Source organism: Ochotona princeps, chromosome 3, assembly GCF_030435755.1.
Source record: "Ochotona princeps isolate mOchPri1 chromosome 3, mOchPri1.hap1, whole genome shotgun sequence".
NCBI lineage: Eukaryota > Metazoa > Chordata > Mammalia > Lagomorpha > Ochotonidae > Ochotona > Ochotona princeps.
The window spans coordinates 114,447,820-114,475,715 of record NC_080834.1 but is presented as its reverse complement, the minus strand read 5'-3'; the positions used below and the strand labels follow the sequence as shown (position 1 = coordinate 114,475,715).

Sequence of the window (27,896 nt, the reverse complement as noted above, 5' to 3'; positions counted from 1 at the left end):
AATTCCACTTGGCAGAGCAGGCCTACCTGAAGCATTGCAGCCGAAGGCCAAGTGCAAAGCAGCCGGCCTGGTACTCTTCCCCATCCATGACAGAAGGCATCGTCTCGGTGTCCTGGACGATGACAGCCATTTCACTGTCCCGCTTCCCCAGCATGCTTCGGTCATTTATGTTGGCTGAGCCTGTAAGGACAGGAGAGAAACAACCTTCTTGGGGGTGTCCACACTGCTGACTTCCTCTTCTCTGGATTCTGCTGTGCTAAGAATAACCCTGCTTTTCTTCAGGTTACTAAGATGTGCTTTAGGGAGGCAGGGGCCTCCCTCATCCGGGGGGGGGGGGATTATGGGCAGGATGAACTTACCATGGCAACTGCATTATTTTTGTTGATGATTGGCTCAGAAGGACGCTTGGGGTTTTAGCCAATGTGACATGATGCAAAGCCTCCTAGGCACTTACAAGGAAGTTTTTCCTTTTTTTTTTGCAGGAACACAAGAAACGGAACTGTCTCAGCATTTGGATATGTGGACTTGTGGGATAAGGGGCATGATTAAGAGCCACTCTGCAATCATGAGGGCACAGGCAGAAACGCTAGGGACAGCAGAGCAGAAACAAGAGAGCCTGGGTCTAAAGCCACCCAACTAGGCAGTTGTAAGATGTCTCACTTTTTGCTAAAGGAGGCAAAATACTTTCTTTATTGTTTCGCCTACTTCTAGTTGAGTTTTCCACCTTATGGCACAAAGGATTCTCATGTAACCAGCAAGCATTTAACAATCAGGCTCTCTGGACTTTGACTCAAACAAGTATCCCAATCAACTTTTACAACAAGCAGTCTCATCTCAAGAGAGCCCATCACAGCAGCTCGGGATATGTCCTTGCTCATCTGGGTCAAGGCTTGCCACCAGCATCTGTGGCAACCTCCCCTCAGCCCACCTGTAAATCCTGAGAACATGGGCTTGCACTTGGAAGGGGCAAACATCTTAACCTAGGGTTCAATAGGAGCTTTAGCGCGGTTCTCAGCTGATGATTTAGAAAACTGCTCAGGTTTTCTGTCTCCATCATGGTGGATTCATGCTTTTCAATCTTCAGGGTCTCCTATGCACTGCAGAAGTGGCCAGGCATGCAGCCACGCATGAGCCCGGCCAGCAGGCAGGATTCGGTGTCGCCAAAGCCGCCCTTTCCTAACATTGGCACCCAGTTAATACACCAACCTCCGGTATCTGTGAGCATGGAGCACTGGCTGACAGAAGAAGGAGCACTCCACAGAAAGCTGGGGAGCACCACTGGAGTGGCAGAAGGTGGAAACTTGTGAACCACTTCACTTTGTAAGCAACAAACCATCCTTTACCAGAACACAAACATGTTCATGAAGCTATAAAATCTGTAGCCGTATCTTTCGATGTGGCATTGGCCAAGTACTCATTTGGACGAGTCATTTAATGGTCTCAGCTTTAGTTTGATCTTTTTAAAATCAGAATAAGAAAGGCCCTTGGGGGTGAGAGGGAGCTGTGCCTTAAGTAACACCATGTGCAAGCACTTAATAATGTATAAACTTCTCCACAAATGTTTATTGTGATTGGCATTAGCAACAAATACTTCTGCATTTTAGAGTATCTGGACCAGAAAGCACTTGTGGTAGGAAAAGACAATTTGTTGAAATATATCATTTGCATCAAAGACACCTCCTTTCTGGCTTAATCTCCTGGACACACGTGTGTAAGGACCCCAGGAATGAGTTTCCTCTGTGTTGCTTGGAGACTTCATTACTCCCCCAGTCCTGCAGAGGGCGCTGTGGGGGTGGAGGGGCGGGGAGCTATGAGATCAGGCAGTGTTCAAAGGACCTGTTGACAGTTCCTCAACCTCTTCCCATCAAAGCAGGGATCCCTCCACTCCAGAGAGGAGGAAAATATTCCTCCAATTCTCAGGGACAAAAGAGGATGTGGCTCTCCCACTTCCAGGACAAAGTGTAATTACACAGGACCCGGAGTCCAAAGTCACAGGGTTTATGGCCCAGGCCGGACACCTGAGCAGCACAGCCTCCCGGGGGGGCGGGGATCCTGCACCTCCCCAGGCACACCCCTCCTTCCCAAAAAGGAGACTCAATGTTGGGCTTTATGTTCTTCCTGCTTTGCTGTTTTCCTAAACAGCTTACTTTTGACTTCTTAATTTACAGAAAAAGAATCATGGAGTAGGTGATCCTTTGGGATTTCTTTCTTTCTTTTCTTGTGTATCATGATTCTGGGATTTATCTACACACAGAAATGCACTTATTTTCCTTGAATGAACATACGAGGGATTTATTTCATCATTCTGCTGATGGATGTCTACATTGTTTCCAGAATTTCGCTGTGATGTGCAATTCTCTTTCACACGGTGACATACAAGGGCATTTCAAAAAGTTCGTGAAAAAGGACATTTTGGTGATAAAATCTTTTAAATTAATGTTCAGTTGCTTCAGAATTAGTATGTTCCACAAGCTTTTTGAAAAGGTTTGCATTTTTTAAAAGTTATTTGAAATGAGAGAGAGAGAGAGAGAGAAAGAGAGAGAGAGAGATATTTCAATTGCTAGCTCACTCCTCTGGTACTCAGAACAGTGGGGCCAAACAGAAGCCAGAAATTCAGTCTGGGTCTCCCATTTGGGTGGCAGGGTCGCAGGTGCTAGAATAATCATTTGCTGGCTACTGGGGTGCACACTGGCTGGCAGCTGACATTGGAAGTGATGCTCGGATTTGAACTTAATGCTCTGATCTGGGAATGTGGGGTATCCTAAGTAGACATCTTAACTGCTATTCCAACATCCTACCCCAGTGACCACATGAGAGAATATATTGATGCTGTGTACACAGTAGTAGGTGATGAACTTCAGGGTGGGTAACTTTAGTAGGTAATACCAGAATAATATGGTTTTTCTTTTTTAAAACGACTTATTTCTTTGAAAGGCAGATTTACAGAGAGGCAGAAACAGAGTAAGAGAGAGTTTCTATTTGTTGGTTCACTCTCCAAATGTTTGCAATGGCCTGGGATGGGATGAAGCTAGGAGCCTGGAATTCCATTTGGGTCTCCAAGATGGGTGCAGGGGCCCAAACACTGGAGCCATCACTGCTTTCCCAAGCACACTAACAGGGTGCTGAGAACCAACACCCAAACACGATGCTTATGTCCCGGCAGAGCCCTAACCCTGCACGCTACAACCCTGTCCAATGCCAGGACACTTTCTAAAGTGCTTTCCAATCTATATTCCTACCAGCAGTAATGAGGTCACTATTGCTTGAAAGCTTTTCCAACACTAACATGGTCAAGCATTTAAATTTTTTCCTATCTGGTATTAGAGCCTGTTAGGCCACTGAGACCTGATAGATTCCATTAGGTCACTGAGCTTGAACTTCTGGTTCTGGGGAACCCTCAGCACACATCATCTCAAGGTGAGCGGGATGCTTACTGCTCCAAGAATCCAGGCTCCTGACACGCTCCCAACTGCTCGGACAACACACTGTAAATTCCACCAAGAGTCTATGGTTTTTCTACCTTGGCAATGTTCATTTTGATGAAGCTCCTGTACATTTGCCTTGGCCATTTTTCATGGGATGTTGTCTTTTTTTATTCATGAGTTTGTCATATACTTTGAAAACTAAAGGTGTTAAACATGTTTCATTGTGATTTGTCTTTTTATTCTTTACAGCTTCTTTTAATTAATACATTTTGAATTGTAATGCAGTTGGGCTTATCTGTGTTTGCCTTTATTGTTACTGCTTTTTTAGAGATATATCTTATTTAAGAAATTGTGACTCCCACTGTGATAGAGTAAAACCCCCAAGCATGTCCACATGCTAATCCCTGACACCTGAGGATATGTTCTGTTGTGCAGCACAGGGCATTGAGGCTGCAAATGGAAATGTACTTAATGTTGCAAATCAGCTAACCTTACACTGCAACAATTAAAAGGGCACTTAAAAATGAAGGATATCAAAGGCTGTTCCAGAAAACTCTCTGTCCCAGAACAGACTGAAACTTGACGATTTTTCAGAGATGTAGCCTTGCTGGCTTTCAAAGACAGGGGAAGAGGGCTAGAAAACAAGGAAAATGGGCTGTTTCTAGATGCTGGAAGGAGACTGGCTTTTCCCCCTGGATCCTTCCTCCCAGATTCACCCATGGAAGAAGCAGCTGCCCTGCCTGTAAATGCAGGAACACATATGCCCTGCCTCCTCACTGTATCCCGGTGAGACCATGCTGAATTTATAATCTGCAGAAATGTCAGATAACAAACTTTTATCATCGTGAGCCAGGAAATTTGTGGTCATTTGTCCCAGCAATCACAGGAAACCAACACATGGGGACTGTGATGCAATGAATGAAGGTACTGCTGTGATACCAGCATCCATGTGGAGACCAGGTTGTCTTCCAGCTGCTCCTCAATGCAGCCAATAGGAGCTCCAGGCTCCTGACTTTGACCTGGTCAGCCCTGGCCATTGCAGCCATTTGGGGAGTGACCCAGTAGATGGAAGATCTTGGTCTCTCCATCTCTTCCTCTGTGACCCTGCCTTTCAAGTAAATTAAATGGCTCCTAGAAAGAAGAAAACACATCCCTGTTGGAAAGGCAGTTCTGAGGGGAGCTGCCCCAGGAAAGGGGACTTCTGTTTTTCAAGAGGTCCTGGGGTGGGACAGGCAGATTTTTAAGAGGTCCTGGGATCTGGGGGTGGGTGGTGCTGGTCTCAGTCTTGATTGCTTTAGATTCACCTGGGAATTTAAAAATCTATACACATGTACATTGGATGGATGAAGCGATGGGCAGATTGGTAAATAGGTAGGTAGATAATACATATTAGACAGACTGGTAGTTGGATAATTATATAAATAGTAGAGAATTTAGAGTGAACCCTAATTGTGCCTACAGTATAGGATTTTTATTTTTTAAAGATTTATTTATTTTTATTGGAAAGGCAGATTTTTACAAAGAAAAGGAAAGACAGAAAGATCTTGCATCCACTGGTTTACTCCCCCAAGTGGCCACAATAACCAGAGCTCAGTTGATCCAAGGGCAGGAGCCAGGAGCTTCTTCCCCATCTCCCATATGGGCAGGAGGTCCCAAGGCTTAGGGCCACCCTCTACTGCTTCGCTGGGCCATAAGCAGGGAGCTGGATGGGAAGTGGAGCAGCTGGAACACAAAGTAGCATCCATACAGGATGCAGACGCCAGAGGGTAAAGGATTATCCAGTTAAGCCATCATACTGACCCCTGCAATATAACTTCAAATGGATACTAAGAAGACGGATGACTTATGGGTACCAGAATGGAGCAGTGCACCAATAAGTAGTTTCTTCCTGACCTAACTGAACTAGTCCAGTTGATCTGGGACCTAGACGTTGGGAAGTTTTGTGTTTGTTTTTGACATTTCTACTATTAGAAATTTTTAAAATTGATGCAAATGTGTAGTAGGAGCTGAAACTTTGCAAATGGGTGGAAACTAGCTATAAAGTATAAAGTCCATTTGGACTCAAGAGCAGAACTGATTTTTTTTTTTCTTAAAAAAGAAAAAAATTTAAAAGGATAGGCTTGACATGTTGGTAACTTCTGCCTGGTTCCCCCCAAACCCCCGCCCATTCATTGATTGCCTCTGGACCCACTTGTTGCAGTGCAGCCACACCCACCCCACTGATTCTGACATTGGAGGAAGGGGAGGCTGTCTGCGCTGCAGCCCCAACCGCTAGGAGGGCAGCAGCCCCGACCCACGGGAACTTTGCATCTCTCTATTGTACGTTAGGGTGCGTTATACACAGTCACTTCCCATAATTAACAGAAGACTTCAATTCTACTTCAAAGATAGCCAGGTTTTGTTTATGAAAACAAATGTGACTTTGGGTAAAATAGTAAAATTAAGACAGACTATAAAACTGGATTTGGTCACAGATTTGATGACCAGCAGGGCTACCTGAGGCAACAGGTCATTAAAACGATATACAAAAGAGATCTTCAATGTGAGAAAACAAATCTCCAGGGGGAAAAAATGAGAATAACTAATTGGTCATTTTTCTTACGTCATGATCCAAACCTTCTAGCATAAGTTTGCCATGTTATAAAAATTACCCATAAGTTGGGCCTGGCGGCGTGGCCTAGCAGCTGAAGTCCTCGCCTTGAAAGCCCTGGGATCCCATATGGGCGCCGGTTCTAATCCCGGCAGCTCCACTTCCCATCCAGCTCCCTGCTTGTGGCCTGGGAAAGCAGTCGAGGACGGCCCAAAGCCTTGGGACCCTGCACCCGCGTGGGAGACTCGGAAGAGGTTCCTGGTTCCTGGCATCGGATCGACGCACACCGGCCCGTTGTGGCTCACTTGGGGAGTGAATCATCAAATGGAAGATCTTCCTCTCTGTCACTCCTCCTCTCTGTATATCCGGCTTTCCAATAATAATAAAAATCTTAAAAAAAAAAATTACCCATAAGTTCCTTTAATCTCCTTTCAGCTTTTTAAAGATCTGCTGAACAACCGTAAAAATGCCTCAGCTTCTCAAACTGAGAATTTAAACATCTTGCTTCATGTCATGAGCTTAAACAGGCCTGAAGCATTGAAAAAAGCAACAAATCTGCCAGTCCTTAGAGTGTTCACTGAGACAGAAAGAATAGAGACAGCTTTGGATTTTTCCTGGAGGGGACTCTGTTCTTTGAGGTACTGCCCTTGGGGAAGGGAAAAAAAAAAGACAACCAACCTGGAAGAATTAGCAAGGCAGACCTCTTAATACCCCCACATCTGCATTGGAAGAGACCAGGTAAGAACTGGGCTCACAGTAGACCGACTATTGCCAGAGCAAATCTGCTGTAGCTTTGGAGGGTTCAGAAACCTTTCTAGAATATAACCAATTTGAAAACGAACAAACGTATTTAACTGTTAGCTCTGTTCCTGGAAATGACTTTGGCTTTCATCGTTCAGGTAAAGTAGGCTGAAGGTCAAAATGGCCTTTCACTTGAAAAGTTCTGAAATCTCGCCGAAAAGACCAGCCGAATCTCGCGTGGCTTTGTTTGTTTTGCCATTTCAGCAACCGTCAATACTTCTCCCTTTGTACTTTCATTTTCAAATGGAATATAAAGATATTCTGATGTTGGCTTTTGAAGAGCAAGGTCAGAGCAGTTTTGAGGAAATAAGAGAAATCATGTGTATGGGGGAAGGTAGGGCAGCAAACAAACCTCTAAAGAACTTTCATGTCTATAAAATAAATTTTTAAAAAAGGTATTTTTCTTAAGTGCTCTGTGTAAGTACAAAGGAGTACCTATCTAATCTAGCTATCCCCCCGTCGCTGTATTATCTAGTTTCTCGCCTACTTGCTCACTCATCAGCTGTAGTGGTCTGTATATTTTCTGCCTTCAGAACTAATTTTTCCAAATCACTGTGCAAATAAAACAGTCTCATTACTATTAACCAGAGGATTTTTTCCCCCATACTTTCTCACTGGAGGACAGAAATGGAAAAGGTATATTTGCTGCCAAAATATTTCAAAACATTGCATAGCACTTAGTTTCTTAAAGAATAGCGAAGAGTCTTATGATAGCTGAGAAACTATGTCTAATTTAAAACAGATGAGCAGAATTCTCAATAGTGGCTCATGTCCTCTTTCTACAACGTGTCCCCGCCTTGATTGGCTCATTTAGTGAACTGCTTATTAACACCTTGCTTCTCATTTTGGTCTCAACCTAGTGTTCGTATAACATAATATCAGAAGTCAAGCAATTCAAGGATGCGAAAATGAGCCTTTCTGTGGGTATGCAAGAAGAAAGGTGGACACTCAACTTTTCTTGTCAAGTTAATCTAACCTGCAAAGGATGTATGACCAGTGACTTCTTCCTGACTTCTTCCTGAATGTATCGCTGGAGAAAGGCTTTTGGGAAGAGAGAATAGATACAGACTCCTGTGTAAGGCTACTGCATGTCATTAAGAATTCTCAGGCCTGGTACGGTAGGTAGCCTAGCGGCTAAAGTCCTTGCCTTGCACATGCCAGGATACCATATGGGTATTGGTTCGTGTCCCGGTGGTCCTGCTTCCCTTCCCTTCCAGCTCCCTGCTTGTGGCCTGGGAAAGCAGCAGAGGTTGGCCCAAGGCATTGGGACCCTACACCTGCATGGGAGACCTGGAGAAAGTTCCTGGCTCCTGGCCTTGGATCCACTCAGCTCTGGCCATTGGGGCCACTTGGGGAGTGAATCAGAGGATGGAACATCTTCCTCTCTGTCTTTCTGCTTCTCTGTATATCTGACTTTCCGATAAAAATAAATATTTTTTTTCAAGAAAGAAACAATTTCCTCTTCAGCCACAATTTCAACAAAGCTGGCCTGCTCTACAGACTCATTAATGACACCCAAAACACAGATGTTAGGAACAGACAGCTGTAAGTGTAACAGCTGCAATATTTTAATAACTTGGTTACTTTTAAAGGGGTAATGATTAGGTTGCTGTGATATAAACACAAACAAATCACCACAGGGTACTCAGTTACAATACACTCTCCCTCTTCATTTCCTTTCTACCTGTTTCCCAAACTAAGGCAGGTGGTTTTGATATATAAAAAAAAGGAATAAAGAAGCGAGGAAGGAATTTTGGGTAGTGACTGGGTTGTCTGCATCCCATAATACTTAACCTGGGTTCATTCTTGACTCCGTCCCTATTCCAGCTTCCTGCTATTATTCACCCTCGGAGACAGTAAGTGATGGCTGAAGTGACTCGGTTCCTGACACCCAACGGGAGACCTGGATTGAATTCCTGCATCCTGGCTTCCTCCTGGTCTGCCTCCAGCCACTGTGACCGTTTGGGGAGTGAACTGGTGGATTAGAGCATAGATTTTTGCACTCTACGGTTAAATCGTGCGCTCTGCATATAATGAATATAACATTCCATGTGGTTGAGCTTGATTTCCAATTCTTCACACGTTAACAATAGGGTAAAAAGGGACCTAAGGGAAATGACTGCTCAGAAATGTTAGATGTTGTGTTACACAAAGGAAGTCAGGCTGGAATACCAAGAGTTGGCATGGGAGAAGTGAATGGCACAGTATACAGCTACAGAGCACATACTTACCAATAATAACAGTGTTATCATCAGCAATTAACAACTTGCTGTGGACATAAATCAGTTCAGTGACCAGGTTTCCTTCTAGCTCAGCATGTGTTCTAAGGCCGCAGAATGATATGTAGTTTATCCACTGGTTACCAACTGTAAATATAAAAAAGATAAAAATATGGTCAAGCTAATAATGGTACACTATATTTGTTATTTTGCAAAACAAATACAGTTAATCAGTATGTTTAGAGCATATTGTATCAATATGTACTTTGTATCAGAATTTTATCAGGATCCATTTTTGGTCATTGAGGAGCTTTATATTATTAATCTGGATGGTTATACATTTGAAAAATAATCTTGGTGTGTCTCCTGACTTCATTAAGCCAATCTTAAAATTTCTTTAAATGTTTACACTCCATGTCAGTGACTTGGAGGTTAAGGCTAATCCAGTGGAGTTGACTCAAGTCTGCAAAGTGACAATGCTTCTGTCTTGGTGGACACTTGCCACAGTTTAAATCAGATTTAAGATGCATGCCAAAACCATCCAGTGAATACAGAACAGAGCATATTCAACGCTAAGCAACAGTTAAATTCTACAGACACTGGATAAATAACTACGTTGGCAATTTCAAATTCTCCTCTGCTTTGGCTCATTAAAATCAGTAGATGAAGGGCTCCTTACTATATTTAACTTACGGGAATTATCTTCAGAGTAACTACTAGATTTGTACTTTATTTAACATGTTGCCCTCTCATCATGTGAAAAGGTGAATCATGTTTCATAAGAAGCCAACCCAGAATCGTTATCCGGTGCCAGTGTGAGTTGCCAGAGTTTATGATCTCTCTCCCACATAGTAGTTGTCCTGGATAAGCTAAGAATAAATAGAGTGGAACCAAACCATCAGAAATTCTAACAGCCTTTTTTTGTTCTTAGAATCTGAAGCGTGCTACTAGAACAGCTCATGTTCCATTTCTTGAAGTTTCCATTTATCATTGATGTTTCCTATGTTACTACTAATAGTCAATGTTTCTGTTATGTTGAGGTGTCTTGAAAATGAATTCTTTCGTAGGTTATGCAGAAATTCCCCCATTTCCAGATCATCCTTCCCTGTGTGCTTCAAGGATCCTGCACAGCTGTGTCTGACAGGGGCTGACTGTACTTGTGCAAGTTGTAAGAAGTGTTCCTAAAAAAAGGTTATGCAAATGAGACTTTTGTAAACCATTTTCCTTTCCCATTTACTACTGTTACATCTAAAACACCATCTTCTCTTTAAAGTCTTCTCTGATCCAAGCAAGAGCAGCACTTCCTGTTTTAAAGTATCTCACATTCTTAAAACTCCTGGAAAATATCGTTAATATAGGGTCTAATATTTCACAAATATTTCTTCAATTCCTATTTTTAACTATTGTTGCACAGGAATTGAGTCTTACACAATTTTTTATCTTCCATCTTGAGTAATGCTAAAAAATAAGTGAGCGAAAGGATATATATTCAGGTGACAGCTAATATTTTAGGTTTTGGCTTCTCTATATCACTCACTTTCCTGCAGTTTCTTAAGAACTAAGATACAAAATTTTAAGATATAAAGCAGTTTCTAAAAAAGCAAACTTTTTGCTAAATATTTTTGCAATATTTCTCATTTTAAAAATCACATGGCACAACACAGTGTGCATATTGGCTACCTTTATGGGACTTGCTAAAAGCAGATGCCCCTGACCCAAATCCAGAAACTCGATTCAGAAGAAATGAATTCAATAAATGTCCTAGGGGATATTGTCCTTGATGACATTGACAAGGAGTTTTAGTGTTAATAAATTTATGATTAGTAACACATGTCAATAAAATCATGTATCATGACCCAGTGCGTTGCCTTTCAGGGGTATCCAATAATATAATGCAAGAAATCTGTCTAGAGAGTAAAAAAATTACACAGTTATCTATATCAATAAATGCCAAAAGCTTTTCACTCAACTGCATCTACCTCCATTTGAACAATAGTTTGGGTATCTGCCAAAGGTCCATGTGCTAAGAGCCCAATCCCGAGTGTTAAGTAAATGAATTAATGATGGTATTTATGGTTCTGAGTTTGGAGCCTTGGAAAGTGATCAGTCCAACTGGATTGCTTCAGGATGCTGGGTGGTGCTTTGTAAGCAGAGGGTGATCACACAAAGGACAAAGTGTTCCCTCATCTCTCTGCCTCCTAGATGGCCATTTCTTCTTTAGTCTGCATAAGCTCTGCCCTGGACAGCCTCCGCCCTCATCAGACTGCAGGCTGATGGAGCTACCTGATCTCAGGTTGTGAATCTCTACACAATGAGCAGAAACAAATCTTCTACCCTTAGTAGCTTTTCTTGGGTATTTTAGGTAATGCAACGGAAGTCTTACTAACACAGATATCTATTCTTAATTAAAAACAATAAAGGAAATAGGAAATGATAAATACTTTCTTAATATACTTAAAAGCACATAATATATGTTATACACGCATAAGAGGGTGCTCAAAATTTTTGTTTTGTGAATTTAAAACTACCATGAAAAAGAAGTTTGTTTAAAATACCACCAAGAAAGATGGATGAAAAAACTCGAAAAATGGAATACAAACATTTAAATTTGACTTTTAACCTCGGGTTAACTTTTGATTACAGACATTTCAGTATATCTACTTAGCTAAAGACAAAAACAAAATTGGAATCTAGTATGTAGATGTACTTTTCATAGTGGTATAGGTTAGCAGTTCTGGAAAAAAACTTTTGTGTATTCTAAGGTTGAGAAAATATGTCAGTAGGCTATTAATATTGACAGCCAGGCATCTCACTGTGAGAGAAACGATTTATAAAGCAGAAAGAAAAACGCCTAGGAGGACTCCCGTGATGTGGGATGGGAGGCAACAGAATAAGATAGGTGGGAACTTGGGCAGATTAGATAGCTATATAAGCAGACAGACAAGAGAAAGACACATAGGTTTGTGCTTGTATACAAAAGACCTAAAGCGAAATTATTTCAGTAGCAATGGTCTTATCTAGCACCTAAATGTTGAACTGTGTTATTTCTCACTAGAAGAACTTAGGCTCCTTGGAGCAAGACTGCTTCCAGGCCTCATGCTAGGGATGAGTGAGTCTGGAACATCTTGCCTCGTCAAAGAGGAGAGAAGGCTGAGGAGACATGTCAGAAGGACATGACACTAACTTCAAGAGGCCAAAGCCAAGGCAGCAAAACATCAACATCATAATCCCCTGAATAAAGCAAGAATCCGTAAGCCCACTCTATCATAAATCAGTGCATAAACAAGTAAATGGGAAAGAAGGGGAAAATCTCCTAATAACAGAAGCCAACCAATTAATTTAAAGTAAACTAACAGGAGTTGGTGTTCTGTCCCAGGTTAGGCTGTCAACTGCATGTCTGATATCCCATATTGGAGCAGCTACCCCACTTCTTGCCCAGCTCTGCTCCTTTACCTGGCAAATATGTGCAAGTACTTGGCCCCTGTCACCAGTCTGGGCAACCTGAATGGAGTTCTAGGTTCCTGACTTTGGCCTGCCCAACCCTCCTCAGGGCTTATGGGCATTGGGGATTGAAGTAGTAGATGGAAGCTCACTCTCTCTGTAACTCCGCCTTCCAAATCAACCTACACATTCTTTTAACAACAGTGATAGATGTAGGAGAAATCATGGAAACAGAAAGTCAGCATTTGGCAACTATCACAAATGTAACAGATCCAGGGCATAATGATTAATGTACCAAAGCCAGCAGATGGATGTTAGATGAGAAACAGGATATCTATCCACTCGAAATGGTCCCCTACAAAATATTTATTCATCACAAAGGGGAGAATAGTAACTTCACAGTGGAGAACGCTCGCAGACTTCTCCTTCAGTGATCTGATGCAAGTCAATATAACCACTAATAAGACAAATCAGGATCCAGCGCCTCCCAAGCTAAGGATGCAACATACTTCTGTGATGTTCTAGTGTAAAAGGCGTTACCTGGGTCTAAACGGGAGGACACGACAGACATAACCAAATTGAGGGACATTCTATGGAATAACTAGTCTGTGCTCTTCAGAAAGTAAAGGTCAAGAATGCTCCATGACAAATGTAGAATCATTTCAGATTAAAGAAAGTAAGATATACAAGAACTAAACATCACATAGACTGGGAAGTGAATTTAGACCAGAAAAAAACCCTGTCTTTTGCTACAAAACATTATTAAGACAGATGGCAAAAATCTCACCAAGGCCTATAATCCAGATAATAGTATTATATCAATGTTAATTTCATTTATTTTGAAAAAGAGGCTGCCCTGTTTTTTAAACAATGCACACCTACAGCAGCCCTAGAAACTTCTCTGAAATTATTCGTAGTTTAGCATATTGTTTATTATTATTATTATTATTATTATTATTGGAAAGCCGGATATACAGAGAGGAGGAGAGACAGAGAGGAAGATCTTCCATCCGATGTTTCACTCCCCAAGTGAGCCGCAACGGGCCGGTGCACGCCGATCCGATGCCAGGAACCAGGAACCTCATCCGGGTCTCCCACAGGGGTGCAGGGTCCCAATGCATTGGGCCGTCCTCTCCTGCTTTCCCAGGCCACAAGCAGGGAGCTGGATGGGAAGTGGAGCAGCCGGGACTAGAACCGGCGCGCATATGGGATCCTGGGGCTTTCATGGCGAGGACTTAAGCTGCTAGGCCACGCCGCCGGGCCCAGCATATTGTTTTAAGATTAGTGATGTTGACTTGTGGTTAGCAACATGAAGGTTCATTTATAACTTGCCGAAGCACAGCTATGTGCTCTTCCATGACCGGCATTCAGAGTATCAACAAAATATCCACTAGCCAGGGCGCATCCAGGCCCACTGCCCAGACCCACTTCCTGCTCCTAAGTGCCAATGCACAAGCCTTCACGATATGCTAAAACTTTCACTTCTCTGTGGAAAACAGCCTTGAAAAGAAAGCCAAAAGGACCTCTTCTAGGGTATAAGACAAAGAAAAGGGTTCTTTGTCAGAAAATTGAAATCTGGAATGAATGGAAGAGTGGCCTGTCAAAGGCCGAGGGAGTGTCTTGCTCTGAGGGGAAGGAATCCAGCACACACCGCTGGAGGGAAGAGCAAAACGGGAATACATCTGTAGTAGTCCCTTCTTCTGTGAACAGAAAAGAAAAAAACCACCCTGGCTTGCATGTGATATGCACAGAGGTAGCGGTGCTTATCAGTCCTCAGCATACACTAGCAAAACAGGTGCCTTTTCAGGAAAATATGGGAAAGCCAGGAATGTGTGTACAGAGTTAACGTGATGGACAAGTGTCGGGCAGATTTTAAATTGTGTATCATGGCTGTATCTTAGGAATTTGAAGATAAATACAGGCCCCAGGACATATCTGCTATTACCATTGGTGTGTGTAGTTCAGAAAAGGAGGCATTTAGTCCAACAGATTCAATATTATAATGAAAATTTGTGGAAGGTATCAAGAGTTTTTAAAGACTCTTATTACTTAAAAATTTGAATACGACTATATGTACATATTAAGTGTGTCTGGCCTAGATGTTAAACTATTCTGAATTGGCTGCTAAAGGGTTATAATTCACAAACATTATAAGAATGAAAAAAAAAAATACTTGGAACAATAAATTTCAGAAGATTGGAGTATCATAATTATGTACTAATAACTGCTGGGTTTTTTTTTTTTCAGGAACTCTAATGTATTCATAGCAGCAGTTCTGTTATGCTAAATAATTAAAACAGTGAGAACTCTATTTCTCTATCCAATTAGAGATTAACTAGTCCACATATTTAAAACCCACCACACATTTATAAAGACAAAGTTTGAAAGGTGCTTTACGTAGTTAATCCTTTCTCTCCATGTGCAGCATGTGAACACTGCCCCCACCGAGGTGCTTCCTTTACACCTGTTCCCAGGACTCCTGGAAATCTGTTCCTAAGCAGGCTTACCACTGAAATTCCTTATTGTGCTAAGATCCACACAGAATAGGAAAGGTGGGAAAAGGGTGCCGAGACAAATGCTTTATAGTAAGTCCTGGACATTTTCACAGCTGAGGAATTAAAGAATTGATTTATTTCAATTTTCTGTGAACTTCACCTCTGCGTTTTTACAAGCCACTGCCAGCTCCCAGCAGTTTTCCTGATTTTTGTTTAATCAGGTGGAAGACCTGGCTGGCATCCTGGGCTCCTAGCTATAGCCTGGCTCTTGTGAGCACCTGGACAGTTTACCAGCACAGGGAAAACCCTCTGTCTCATTTCCATATGGACACAAACAATTTTCCCAGCACCATTTGTTAAAAAGACTATCCTTTCTCCTTTGTTTATTTTGGTTTATTTGTGAATAATTAGTTGTGATACATGTGTGGGTTCACTTCGGGGGTGTACATCCTGTTTCATCAATCTCAGGTCTGTTTTTGTGCCAGTAACACACTGTTTTGATCACCACTGCCCTGTTGTTTATCTTGAAATTTGATATTGTGATACTCCCTGTGTTGTTTTTATTGTTTAAGATTACTTTAGCTATTGGAGTCTCTTGCATCTCCGTATAAATTTAAGCATCATCTTTTCTAGGTATAAGATAAATGTTGTTGGAGTTTTGAGTGTGTGCATTAAATCTGTATGTTATTTTTGGCAATACAGACATTTTGTTGATGCCGATTCTGCCAATCTAAGAACACAGCAGATTTTTCCATGATCTGATGTCTTCTTCTATTTCTTTAGTGTTTTGTAGTTTTCATTGTAGTGATCCTTCATGTCCTTGGTTAGGCTGACTGCAAGGTATTTGAGGTGATTTATTTTTATGTATGTACGTTATTTGCTGTTATCGTGAATGGGATGGATTTTGTTTCCTCTTTCTCAGCCATTGATTTAAGTGTACTGATGTTGTCTCCTGTGATCTTGCCAAACTCTCTATTGAGTTGCAGTAGTCTCTTGGTTGAGCCTTTTGGCTCCCCTATATACACAATCATGTCATCTGCAAACGGGGATCATTTGACTTCCTTATTTCCTATCTGTATTCCTTTGATTTATTTTTCTTGCTTTGTATCTTTGGCTAGTACTTCCAGTGTTATGTGGAATAGCAGTGGGAGAGGGAGCATCCTTGTCTGTTTCCAGATCTTAGTGGGAACACCTCAGCTTTTCCCCATTCAATATGCTGCTGGCACTAGGTTTTAAACATATTGTCTTTACTATGTATGTTAAGGCATTATGCTTTTATGCCTAATTAACTTAAGGTTTTTAACATAAAGAGATGTTGAGTACCATCAAATGCTTTCTCTGTATCTATTGAGATAGTCAGGTAATTTTTATTCTTCAGTTTGTTGATGTGCTGCATTACATTTATTGACCCATATATGCTGCATTATCCTTGCATACCGAAGATAAATCCCAACTGGTTAGGTGAATGATCTTTCTGATGTGTTGTTGGATTTCACTGGCTAGTATTTTGTTGAGGATTTTTGCAATTCCATTAATCAGGTATACTGTTCTTTTTCGCTGTTAAAAGAACTGAAGAGGGAGAAGAAGAAGGAGAGAGAGAATAAGAGTGAGAAATAGAGGGAAATGAAGGAAAAGAGGGTGGGGGGAGAGAGAGAGAGAGAGAGAGAGAAATCTTTCATCCATTAGTTCACTCCCCCAAATGGCCACAATGGCCAGAGGCAGGCTGGTCTGAAATCAGTAGCCAGGTGCTTCTTCCTGGTCTCCTAAGTGAGTTCCGTGGCCCAAGCTCTTCAGTCTTCCCCCATTAGCAGGGAAGTGGATTGGAACTGCAGCAACTCCAGCATCAGCTTAACCTCTTGCGCTGTGGTGTGGCTTCTTCAGAAGGCAGACCTTGTGGAATTCCTTGGCAATTTCTTTGAGTGTTGTACAAAAAGCAAACAAAGGCAGAGTTCAAGCCTTCACTCACTACTGAGCTGGATATGGTCTTCGACTGCACTCGTACCAGGATTTATACCACGGACTCCCTTAGCTTTTATGCCACTGGCTTTCCAGGGTCTCCAAACTATATCAAGCAGATTTTGGAACCTCTTATCCTCTATATAGTTACTTAAGTCAATTTCTCACAATAAATATCTTCATGTATAAGGGTGGTGATCAGCTTAGCAGTTAAGATGCCAATCAGGGTGTCTGTGCTCCAATCAAAAGTGTCTCGGTTGGAGTCCTGGCTTCACTTGCAATTTCATCTTCCTGCTAAAGTGTACCTTGGAAGCAGCTGGTGATGGCTCAGCAACAAGGCTGGATCCCTGCCACCCTCATCCAACTGGATTGAGTTCCTGACTTCCAGCTTCAGCCTGGGCTAAGTTATTTTGGGAATTCAGGGAGTAACACTACAGGTGAAATCTATCCTTCTAATTCTTTTTTCTTTTATTCCCTTCTCTCTTGTCTCTCCCCTGCCATCCTCTTTTTCCCTCTCCTCTCCTCCCTTTTTCTCTCTCTCTCTTTCTGAGTCTTAATCTTCCTAGCATTCCAACATAAAAGTGGGTTACTGAAATGTGTTTAACTTCCCATTATTTGTGAATTTCCAAAAATTACTTTTGTTATTTATGACTCCATTATAGACATATAATATGCTTTATATAACTTGCTAGATGTTTGGAATCAATCAGTCTTTTACACTTTCCTAAAGGGCTCTGTGTGTGTGTGGGTGCGGAGACATGCCTTAAACGCTCAGGCATGCAGTTTACAATTCTACTTAGGCGTCACTCACTGCTTGCACAGTCTCAAGGTCAGCCAGAGGTTTGAGAGCTTAGGACCTTCTGAAACTATTCTTGAGTACATAAACAAACCTACATACACAAGCCCATAGGGTTTCAGAGCTCCACAAATATATTGGAACTACAAATTCTCCTTCCCTGGCTTTCCTTTTTAAGATTTTTTTTAAAAGATGCATTTGTTTATTTTAAAGGCAGAGTGACAGAAAGGGAAGGAGAGAGACAGACATCCTCCAGCTGTTCATTTTCTTCCCAAATGTCCACAATCACGGGGGAAAGGCCAAGCTGAAGCCAGGAGCCAGCAACTTCATCCAAGCCTTCCATGTGGGTGGCAGGGACCCAAGAACTTGGGCTGCAGGGATTAAGTAAAGGAGTTATCATGTGCAATCTCCTAACCTTATCTGCCAGATGTTAAATGGGAACTGTGAAGTAAGCATTGCAGGAATGAGGCCCTAGTTGGGATCAGGGCATCCCATTGGATGACTCAGCTGGGGGGCTAGAAGCTGTCCTCCCCATGCCCTGCCCCTCCAATGGTCTGAATCAGCTTCTGGTTTGCTCCATTGTTATTGCTGCCTCAGGCAGCTGTAATGTCAAATCACTGTTGCTGATTGATTTTGATAAGGCTATGTGCACCAAGCAAATTCAGAGCCAGTGAAATAAACAAGTCCTCTGGGTGGTGGTTTGAAGGGTACTGCCAGATGAGTCTTATGATGACAGGACTCTGAGAACTGCCAGAGGACAGGAACATCCATCCTGTTTAACTCCTCCAACTCATGGTTTTTAAAAGCACTAAGGACTTTAGGAATGGGTGGGGATGGGGGCTGTGGCAAGTTAAGCACCACAATGCCACAGACTTACTGTTTTTTGTTTTTATTGATATTTGGCTATTTTTCTTGAATAACCAACTCTTTGGATTGTCAGAAGCCTTTGGTAAATGACCATTGCCTGGAAAAGAATGATTTTGATTTTTTGGAGGGGTGGATGTGTGGGGGTCAGTGTTGTTACTGCTTTTATGAAGAAGTACTTCTTTGAGATCGCACCCTCCTCCTCTATCATTCCTGATGATGTTTTATTTGTGCTCTGAGTTAAAAGTACCTCTGGGAAGGGCTATTGTTTTCTCCACAAGTTTCCATATATCATCAAGTGAACTCCATTTTGGAAGTTCAATAAAGTAAAACCTTCCTCCAAGAAACAAACAAGCTAACAAAAACCACTGCTGGGGTTTGTATCCCATCTGCGGATGGTGTCACATGAGGTCACATGATTAGGATGGCCCCTTTGGCTTTTCCAGACCTGTTGGTGGTAGCTTGTTCCACCAGGCAGTTGGGCTGACACTCGCAGAATTAATGACACTTCACTTCCCTTACTTGCCTGCTTCTCCAGCCCTCAAGCCCTCCATGAGTCAATTCTTCACACTTGGCTCTCCTTTGCACTACCAATACATCATCTATTTCCTGCCATCCATGCCTCACTGCTCTGATTGCCAACAGGAAGTGAAGCTTCATAAAAATACAACTTTGATGAGCTGGCAGCTGAGGGGTTCCTACCAGGTTGATCTTGTCTTCTGTATAAAATTTGGTTTATTTCGTGTGGCCATCCTAGTTTTCACAATCCGCCCCCCACCTGATCTGGAAGCCAGACAACTTGAGTCAGGCCAGATTAGTTCTCTGGAATCCGGGACACACAGGGACCGAACATTATGGAATATTACTGAGCACCTACTATATACCAGGAGGTAGTTCAGAGAGCTATGGATAAGTGCATGCACAGCTGTAATAAATGATATGCAAGAACTATGAAAAAGGGTAAATTAGAACATATGAGAAAGTGTCACTGCAACCTGGCTGTGGATCCCACACCTCCAGAGGCCCCGTTACCCGAATGATGCCCCGTTGCAGCAGGAAGTAGCCCCTTACCCCCACAGAAGTAGGATGTGGGATTCCAAAAGGGGTGTCTGAGACAGTACAAGCCTGCTGAAATCTTGGCCACACCTTGAGGTGGGTGGCACAAGCATTGCCTATCCATTTCCTAACTAGTTAAGAGACACCAATGGGAAACCTTTTACCTGTAGGTTCCTGCTCAACAAGGAGGGGTCAGGGATGGCTTAAAGGCCCAAGACCCTTCCTCACACCTTTAATGTCTCCCTTCCCCTCTCCTTTCGAGAGGTACCCCGCCTCTCAGCTTTCTCTTGGGAAGTGCTTTCCCCTTTCTTTTCCCTTCCCTGCTCACCTGATCCTTTCACAAATAAACTTCTCTATCTACAACTGGTTCCCAGCTTTTTATTTCTATATCAACCTGAGGAAAGTACCCACTGGGCTTTTCTGATAACAAAAGCACCTTTGAAAATCTCAAAGAACTGTAAAACTGAAAGGTATCATTGCCTTTTATTATTATTATTGTTGTTGTTGTTGTTGTTATTTTCCACCCCTATCTAGTATAATAATCTCAAAGGCTAGTAAAATATTAATGGTGGCAAAATGGATTTGTGATACACCTCCTTTCCCAAACACAAGAACTTCTACATTGACAGGCGGCTGCATAAATTTGCCCCATACCATGTGTTGTCTCATCTTTAAAGCTAAAATGACATTTGTTCTGAAGACTCCCTAGGATTTTGATAGGGGGCTGAAGGAGAATAAACAGTAAGGATCATTGTGACATCTTACAAATCTGTTATCAAGCCATGTATACATTTAAAAGAAAAAAAATTATGAAGACACCCATTGCTTAATAACCTGTGTATGCCAAGTCTTAGGGCTTTCATTTGAACACTGGTTTGGCCATTTTAATGTGAACATTTTATCTCAGTGGAGCACTTGTTGGGGAGCCTTTTATGAATGCACTTCTGTAATCGCACTTGGAAAACATGAATAATTAGAGAGAGCCCACTTTCATCACCAAACGCAACCACGAAGAGAAAACTTTTCTTACGTTCTGCTTTTAATTGTCCAAGGATTGAATTTTCTCCTCTGCACATGGTTCTGAAAAGATGTAAAATAAGAAAGAATCAAGGAGGTTTTTCGAAACAGCCACTTCCAGTTGTAATCATTATGGGTCTACCTATCCCTAACCCGAGAAAAGAAAACACAGAACATGTGCTCATATTTTTGAAAGCTAGAAATATTACATGAATATCATGCTACTAATAGGAAAAAGCAGTTGTTTCATTACCAATAAATTCTGGTAAAACATGGCTGTTAGGTTTCAGAAAGACATGCTAAATTTAAAAAGCTGTGTTATGAAAGAACTTGCCATCTTCAACAATTCAATGACACAAAAGTAAAATTTAGAATGCCTCAATGGATAAGTACACAAAATCATTTCGCCCCCAGTACTGAAGGGGCAGAACTAAGAATTAAGTAAAACTATTATACAAGACTGTATTTTAAAATAGGTAAATCTTTTTAAAGGTGATAAATGAGCTTCAAATAACTGACTCTGCTAATGTTTTGTTTTTCAAGATAATAGGCAATGAATTATAAAGACTGACAAAATAAAAACTCTATGTTCCATCTGCTTGCTCTGTGAAAGTAATTAAAAACACAGTTATGCATGGGAAATGGTGATATGATTTTAAATGATGCCAGCACATAGACATTTTTGCATAATGAAAGGTTATGCCTTCGGATGCTGAACAAAAGCCAAACATGTTATTTCAGTGAGCTGGTTTACAGTAAGAAAATTGTCACAGAAAATAATTATCAGGGACCATATTCCAACATTAGAATGACAATTGCAGCAGATAAAATCCAATTAAGTATTGTGTCAGTGCCTGCAATACTTGAGAAGCTTTCTTCATTATGCTATAAATCAGACAACATTAGAAATCGACAAATCCTCAGTCTAAGTGTATAAATCAAAACTTCCATACTGTAACTAGGCAAAATTACCTGGCAGGGAATATACGAGTCTTTAGCAGAAATCCTGGCAGGCAGATAATAAGCTTCAAAAGTCAACAAGAAGCAATAGGATTGCAGAAATCCTACCAAATGGATTTCTCAAACAGTGTAGTGGAAGTGACCAAACCTTATAGGGCAACCTCTGTGGAGAGACCCAACTACCTGCGCACCTCTGTCTCCAATCCCAATTGGCCCAGGGCCTTGGGACCTTCCCTGCTTACGCAGCCAAGGTTTTATACAAGGTCTCATTTGTCCTCTTTCCTCTTCAAAAAAAATAGTTGGCTGGATCAATCAGATAAGAAACCACAGATGGCTCAGAAAAACATGAGATCCTAACTAGAAAATATCCAGGCTCCGGGCTGGCTTTGCCGCTACTGACCATGAACTGCAAAGGCTCTCCCTGGGCCAGCATGTTGGTAACAGGAGCCAGATCCTGCCGGAGCGCTCAGCTCACCTCTGTCCCTCCATTCACTGGCCCAGTCCAGCAGGCCTGAGGCAGGGTCAGAGGTGCCCCTCTCTCACCTTCTGTGCTCCTCTCTACCCTCACCTCACCCCAGCGGGGACCCACACGTGCCTATTGAATGAATTTGGACAGTGCCTTAAAAACACTAAAAGTGGCACTTACTACACTCCTCAAAATTGTAACACAGACGTGACAAAACACAGAATTCAAATGTTAGGAGATAGGAGTTTGCATTATATCACAGAGGTCATTATTAGTAGCCTTCAAAAACTGTCTAAAGAATCATGACTAACTCCATTCAAATCATACCACACTAGCAGTTTTTTTTTTTAACTTTTCTATATTGCAAAGACTAGCTTATAACTATCTCATGGCTTAAAAAACTTTAATCGGTATTTGACATAGGTAGATTGCTAAGCAATGCATATAAAAGAGATGAATATTTTAGGTCTTTTATACTTGGTTTGTGCCTACGTCCAGTCTATCATTCATGATTTCTGGCTCCATCTGAATTCCATCAACTAGTAAACAGGCTAAAATTTGAAAGTAAAATGAGCAAGTGTTCATTTGTTCAATGCTCCATGGAAAGGATGTGGAGAAATAACCACCATTGCCCTCACCAGCTCCCATGCACAGTGATTGAAAGCTGCAGACAGACAATTCAGAATGTTGGCACCTGTAGTTGAAGTGCATTATTGCCTGCAGAGCATTCCCTCCACCAGTGGAGATGTCTCCTTCAAATCCTGGCAGGAGCGGGATCACGACATACACCCGGTATCTCTGGTTCTCCCTGCAGATGTCAGATGCAAAGAAACACATTCACCAAAAATAGATCACTTATCAGTCAAAAACAACAGTCAAGCCATTCACAGGCCTTTAGAAACTGAATGAGCGGCTTCTTCTGATACATTTTGTCCTGTTTCAGAGTTGGGGCATGGGGTGCTCCTGAACTGGAGGCCAGACTGCGTCATCCAGGCTGTCAAAACAGAACCTGAACATTAAACTGAACTTCACAGTAAAGTGGGAACAGGACCCACTTGCTCTACAACATAATCCTTTGTTTGAAATGACACACACACACACAAAAATCCTATGGGTTGACTGCCATGGAAGTGGCAAGGAGAAATGGATTATAGCAAAGTTTGGAAAAGATACTAGCATATTAATTCTGTGGATAATCAAGCAATACTCATGGTACTGAGCTTAGAAGCAAATAGTAGGCACAGAGTTCATAACTGTTGGTTAATGCTGTCCAGATTTCGGGGGCAAGATGATATTCTGGATTTTCTAACAGAAGTCACCATCATTCAGGAACGGTGAGATTCCCCTTAAAATGTTATCTTGGGCTCTTTTTGAATCCTAGAAGACTAATATTTATTTTTAAATCCCCTGAGCATTCAGCACAGTATTTCTCTACCTACCCTCCCATTGTGGATGACAATCCCCAAAGGAAAAGTATTGCTACCTAACAGTATAATGATCAAACAAGGACATTACAGCTTCCAGTGCCGAATGCATACCTATTGTCAGAGTGTTGGAGAAATGTGCAAACAGGTAATGCTTATTTGGAATGAACACTGCTCACGTCCTAGAGAGGACGTTTCTAAGAGAAAGCCTAGAGATGAGGGAGGTCCACTCTGGTCACTGAGTCTCCGTAGGATAGCTGAGAAGTCTATAGTCGCACAGAATGTTGCTACTGGTTCATTTCCACTCTGATCCTTCTTAAAATATTCCTAGGTCTTAATGGCTAAGGCTCATTTTTCTCTGTACTGTTAACATTGCTTATTTCATGCGAATACCAGTACTACTCTGAAGGATCAGATTTCATCCCTCCTGACTCTGAAGGTCAATGTACAGAATAAGGACATATGGCAAATGAAGTTCAGGGTAGAAGTGCCTGCCAGCAGAAGGCAGTTTGGAGGCCTGTGAGCTTGGCTTGGCACTGAAAGGTAAGGCATGTTAAGAAGGTTGCTGTAATGGCATGGATTAATCACTAGATGGCAAACACAGTTTGAGTTGGAAAGAAAACAACAAAAAACATTAACTCACTCAAGATCTCTGCTTGATAAAATGAAAGGCTTATATCCCTAAATGGTAAGCAGGCTATTGTCAAGGAATGGAAAGAATATCTAAGCTACTTTCCCAGCCAGAACTCAGAAGTCCTGATGAATTACACCAGTCAACAAAGGACACCACTGACTTCAACTGCTTATCCAGACTCATCTCATGCTAAAATCCTCCGATGCATCCTCCCCAGGACAGGAAGCTACTGCCCTCCGCCCAAACACACAGCTCCTACACCAAGAGGCATGGCCCATCTGCCTTCAGCCTATAAGGCATCCCTCTTTTTCCTGGTCACCACCCAGGAATATTGCTTCTGCACCTGGAAGACACCCTGCCACACATCTGCTCTGTACCCTTCCTACTTTGCCCAATTGCTGATACACAAATTCTGCTGTCCAGGCTATCTGAAAAGCTCCTGAGAGTCTTGGGGCTACACACGCACCTGCCTTTGATTTTTGGCAGCTCCTAATTCAGGACCCCTCACCCAGGATATACTTGTCCTCACTAGGACAAGAGCAGGTTGGAAGAATACTTTTTTCTTGGGAAGCCTCTGGTAAGGAAAAGGTTAAACTGGACAAGATTTTTTTTCTTTATATTGCATTTTTAAAAATTTGTAAGTGATAAAACATATGTATTCAAAATGAGCATTTCATCATTAAGTATACAATTATTTGGCATTAATTAGAATTACAATGTTGTATAACCATCAAAGCTCTCTACTATCTAAGGTTTTTCATCAACCCAAACAAAATCTCTGGGACTATTAAATGATAATGACCCTCTTTCCTCTTCCTGCAGGTCCTGGTAACCTCCAGTCTACTTTCTGTCTCTATGAATTTACCTGTTCTAGACTGTGCATGTAAGTGGACATTTTTTTGCCTCTATTTCACTTAACCCAACACCTTCAAGGTTCACCATGTTTTGGTATATATTGGAAGCTCTTCCTTTCCATGGCTGAATGACATGCCATGGTATAGATATACGACATTGCCTCATGGGTGGGCACTGGCTTATTTCCACGTTTTGGCATTCATGACTAACACTGTCATACAGTAGCTAAGTTCCTGGCTTCAGTTTTTCAACTTAGGACTAGAATTGCTGGGTTATAGGGTCACTCTATGTTTAGATCTTGAGAAACCACCAAATAAACTACATTTTTTTCCGCTGGATCACATCCACTCACAGTACAAAGTAGAAGAGGCAAAAAAGGGAACCCTGAGAGTGGTAGGAGACTCTCCTTCAGTTCTAAGTCCTTAGCCCCTCTATTCTATCCTATTACCAGTTTTATCTACATTATTTGAATTGACAGGCATATATAAGTGTTCTTTCCTTCTGTGCAAATGTTAAGATCTGTAAGCAATTTTTCGAATGCTACTTTTTGACTTAACAGTAAACCCTGGAAATCCTTCCACATCAGTACATACAGAATGACTCATTTCTAACAACAGAAGCACAGTGTCCTATCATTGGTCTATATGCTCACATTTAAACCAGCTCTTCCAGGCTCAGAAGGCCAAGTGTTTACTCCCTGTGACACTGGAACCCCATGTCAGGGTACCAGTCATACTCATAGTTCCTCCGCTTCTGATGTAGCATCTTCCTAGTGTGCCTGGGCAGTCAGAGAATATTGGTAGCTTCCACCCACATGGCAGACTAGGACAGTCTTGGCCTGGCCCAGTTTCAGCTGTTGTGGCCATCTGGGGAGTAAACTAGCGAATGGAAGACATCTCTCTTTTTCTTCACTATGTGTGTGTTTCCCTTCATCTCTGTCTCTCTGTATTTCAACTAAGTCTTTATAAATTAACAACCTCTATATTGAAAGGTATGTAAGGTATTTCTAGACTTTTTAGCATTCGGAATAAAATATTTTGATATTTATACTTAGGCATCTACATCATTTTTTATACTTGTTGGAAAACCTTTGGAAGTGATACTGTGGGCTTTTGACACCAAATCTTTGTGGATTGTTTTTAAGAGAGGGTTCATTTTATCCTTGCACTTTCTGAAAGCAAAAATGACTTTCAAAATGCCAACTGTGTGCAGGACATTGAGAAATGTTCTATAAAAACATTATGATATCTTCTGGTGAATTTTGGTTTGTAGAAGTCAGACTAATCACATTTTTGTTGTTTGTAGGACTTATTCAGGTCTACACCAAAATCCTTTGCTATGATACAGCAGCTTTTCAATTTCCTGAGGGGTGGACATTTTAAACCATGTTCAGCAAACTGGCAGAAATGACTTAAAATTCCACTGTTGTGCAAAAAAGGCTCTGAAATTTCAAACAACAAATTGTGGTTGGATGTAAGCCAATGAAGAGAAAATTCTGTAGCAGTATGTTCCATCAGCCTCCTGTATCAAACCCACAAAGACATCAGTTCTCAGCCACTGATGATTCTAATCCCTTTCTCCCACAATGTATTGTCATATCACTAGAGTTGTGCAAATGACACCAATCCCCTTGGGTATGAATCTAAGCCCCACAAGTACAAAATTACCTACAGCCTTAAAAGCAACATAACAGCCAGTGGGCACTACCCACTGGTAACTACTATTCAAACAGGCAATCGCTTTGCCCACCTGAGTTCAGAGCCATTTTATAAAATTGCATTCTCAAACTTCTTGTCTAAGCTCTTCTTTAAAAATTCACTGTCTTTTATGACAGTATTATGCGTGATAGCTAAAAATTGGAAATACATTCCCAGACAACTGGCGAATGGTTAACGGCATTATATGCTCTAGCCACTCAATGAATGATTTTTGTTCAGTCACTAAAAAGGATTATTGTGATGGCTAAGTACCAAAATTCTGTGATCTCATGTGAAAATGACCCCAATGCAAAGTTACAATAAAAAAATTTCAAATGCTTGAGGTTGGCATCGTGGAACACTAATGTTATCCATTCTTGTGCCTGGTGATACAAAGCAGGTTCTGACCCCGGGGTGGCCCCTTCTGAAGGAAGCAGGGCATGGAGATGTCCCCCTCTTAGACTTGCTGAGCCTGGGCACAGTGCAAAGGCATCCAAGCGAGACCTGGAGCAGGCATGGGATCTGTCAACCTCAAGCTGGACTCTAGGGGAAGCGGGATAAGCTGCAACCCTTTTCAAACGTGAGGCTGTGATCTTTGCCTTGTTCCCATGTGAACTCCAGGGGAACGTGAGGTGTGACCACCAGCCCAGGAGAAATAGCAGAAAGGCAGCAGCGACAGGACCGGGCCGTGGCCCCCATGATACATTCCAGCAGATGCCAGATGAGGCCTGCAAGCAAGCAGTGCCCAGATTTGTAGGCCTCTTTCCAAAGCCCCCAGGCCTCTTAGTGCCTCATCAATGAAGGGGATACAGATCCAGTGAATTGGTCTATACACATCAGAAATTATCCATCTCAATTTATTATTTTTGGATGAATATGGGATGTGAGCTAGAAATCCAAGTAGATTACAGGAAAAAAAATAAGGTACAACACAACAGAAAACAGAAACACACATATGGGGAACAACATTGTGATGCAGTGCGTTAAGCCACTGCTTACAAATCCAGCATTCCATACTGAACGGAGCACTGGACAGAGTCCTGGCTGATTCACTTCAGATCCATCTGCTAATCCATCTGAGAAGACAGGAAAAGACGGCTCAAGTGCTAGGTCCCCTGCCACTTGGGAGACGGGAGGAGTTCCTGTCCCAACTCCCGCTGTTACAGCCATCTGGGCAGTGAACCAGTGGACGGAAGAGCT

At 41.9% G+C, this 27,896-nt stretch overlaps 1 protein-coding gene across 4 annotated transcripts in view; it reads right to left on the bottom strand.

The window, feature by feature from the left end:
* Nucleotides 1-27,896, bottom strand: part of PLD1 (phospholipase D1) — a 242,839-nt gene that overhangs the window by 20,828 nt on the left and 194,115 nt on the right. For all 4 annotated transcript variants that reach the window (XM_058661105.1, XM_058661104.1, XM_058661106.1 and 1 more), the window contains 4 exons: nucleotides 22,781-22,894; nucleotides 20,674-20,723; nucleotides 9,048-9,182; nucleotides 27-180 (listed from right to left, as the gene is read on the bottom strand). In XM_058661105.1, coding sequence (XP_058517088.1) covers nucleotides 27-180; nucleotides 9,048-9,182; nucleotides 20,674-20,723; nucleotides 22,781-22,894 — 453 coding nt within the window. The remainder of the gene's footprint in view (nucleotides 1-26; nucleotides 181-9,047; nucleotides 9,183-20,673; nucleotides 20,724-22,780; nucleotides 22,895-27,896) is intronic.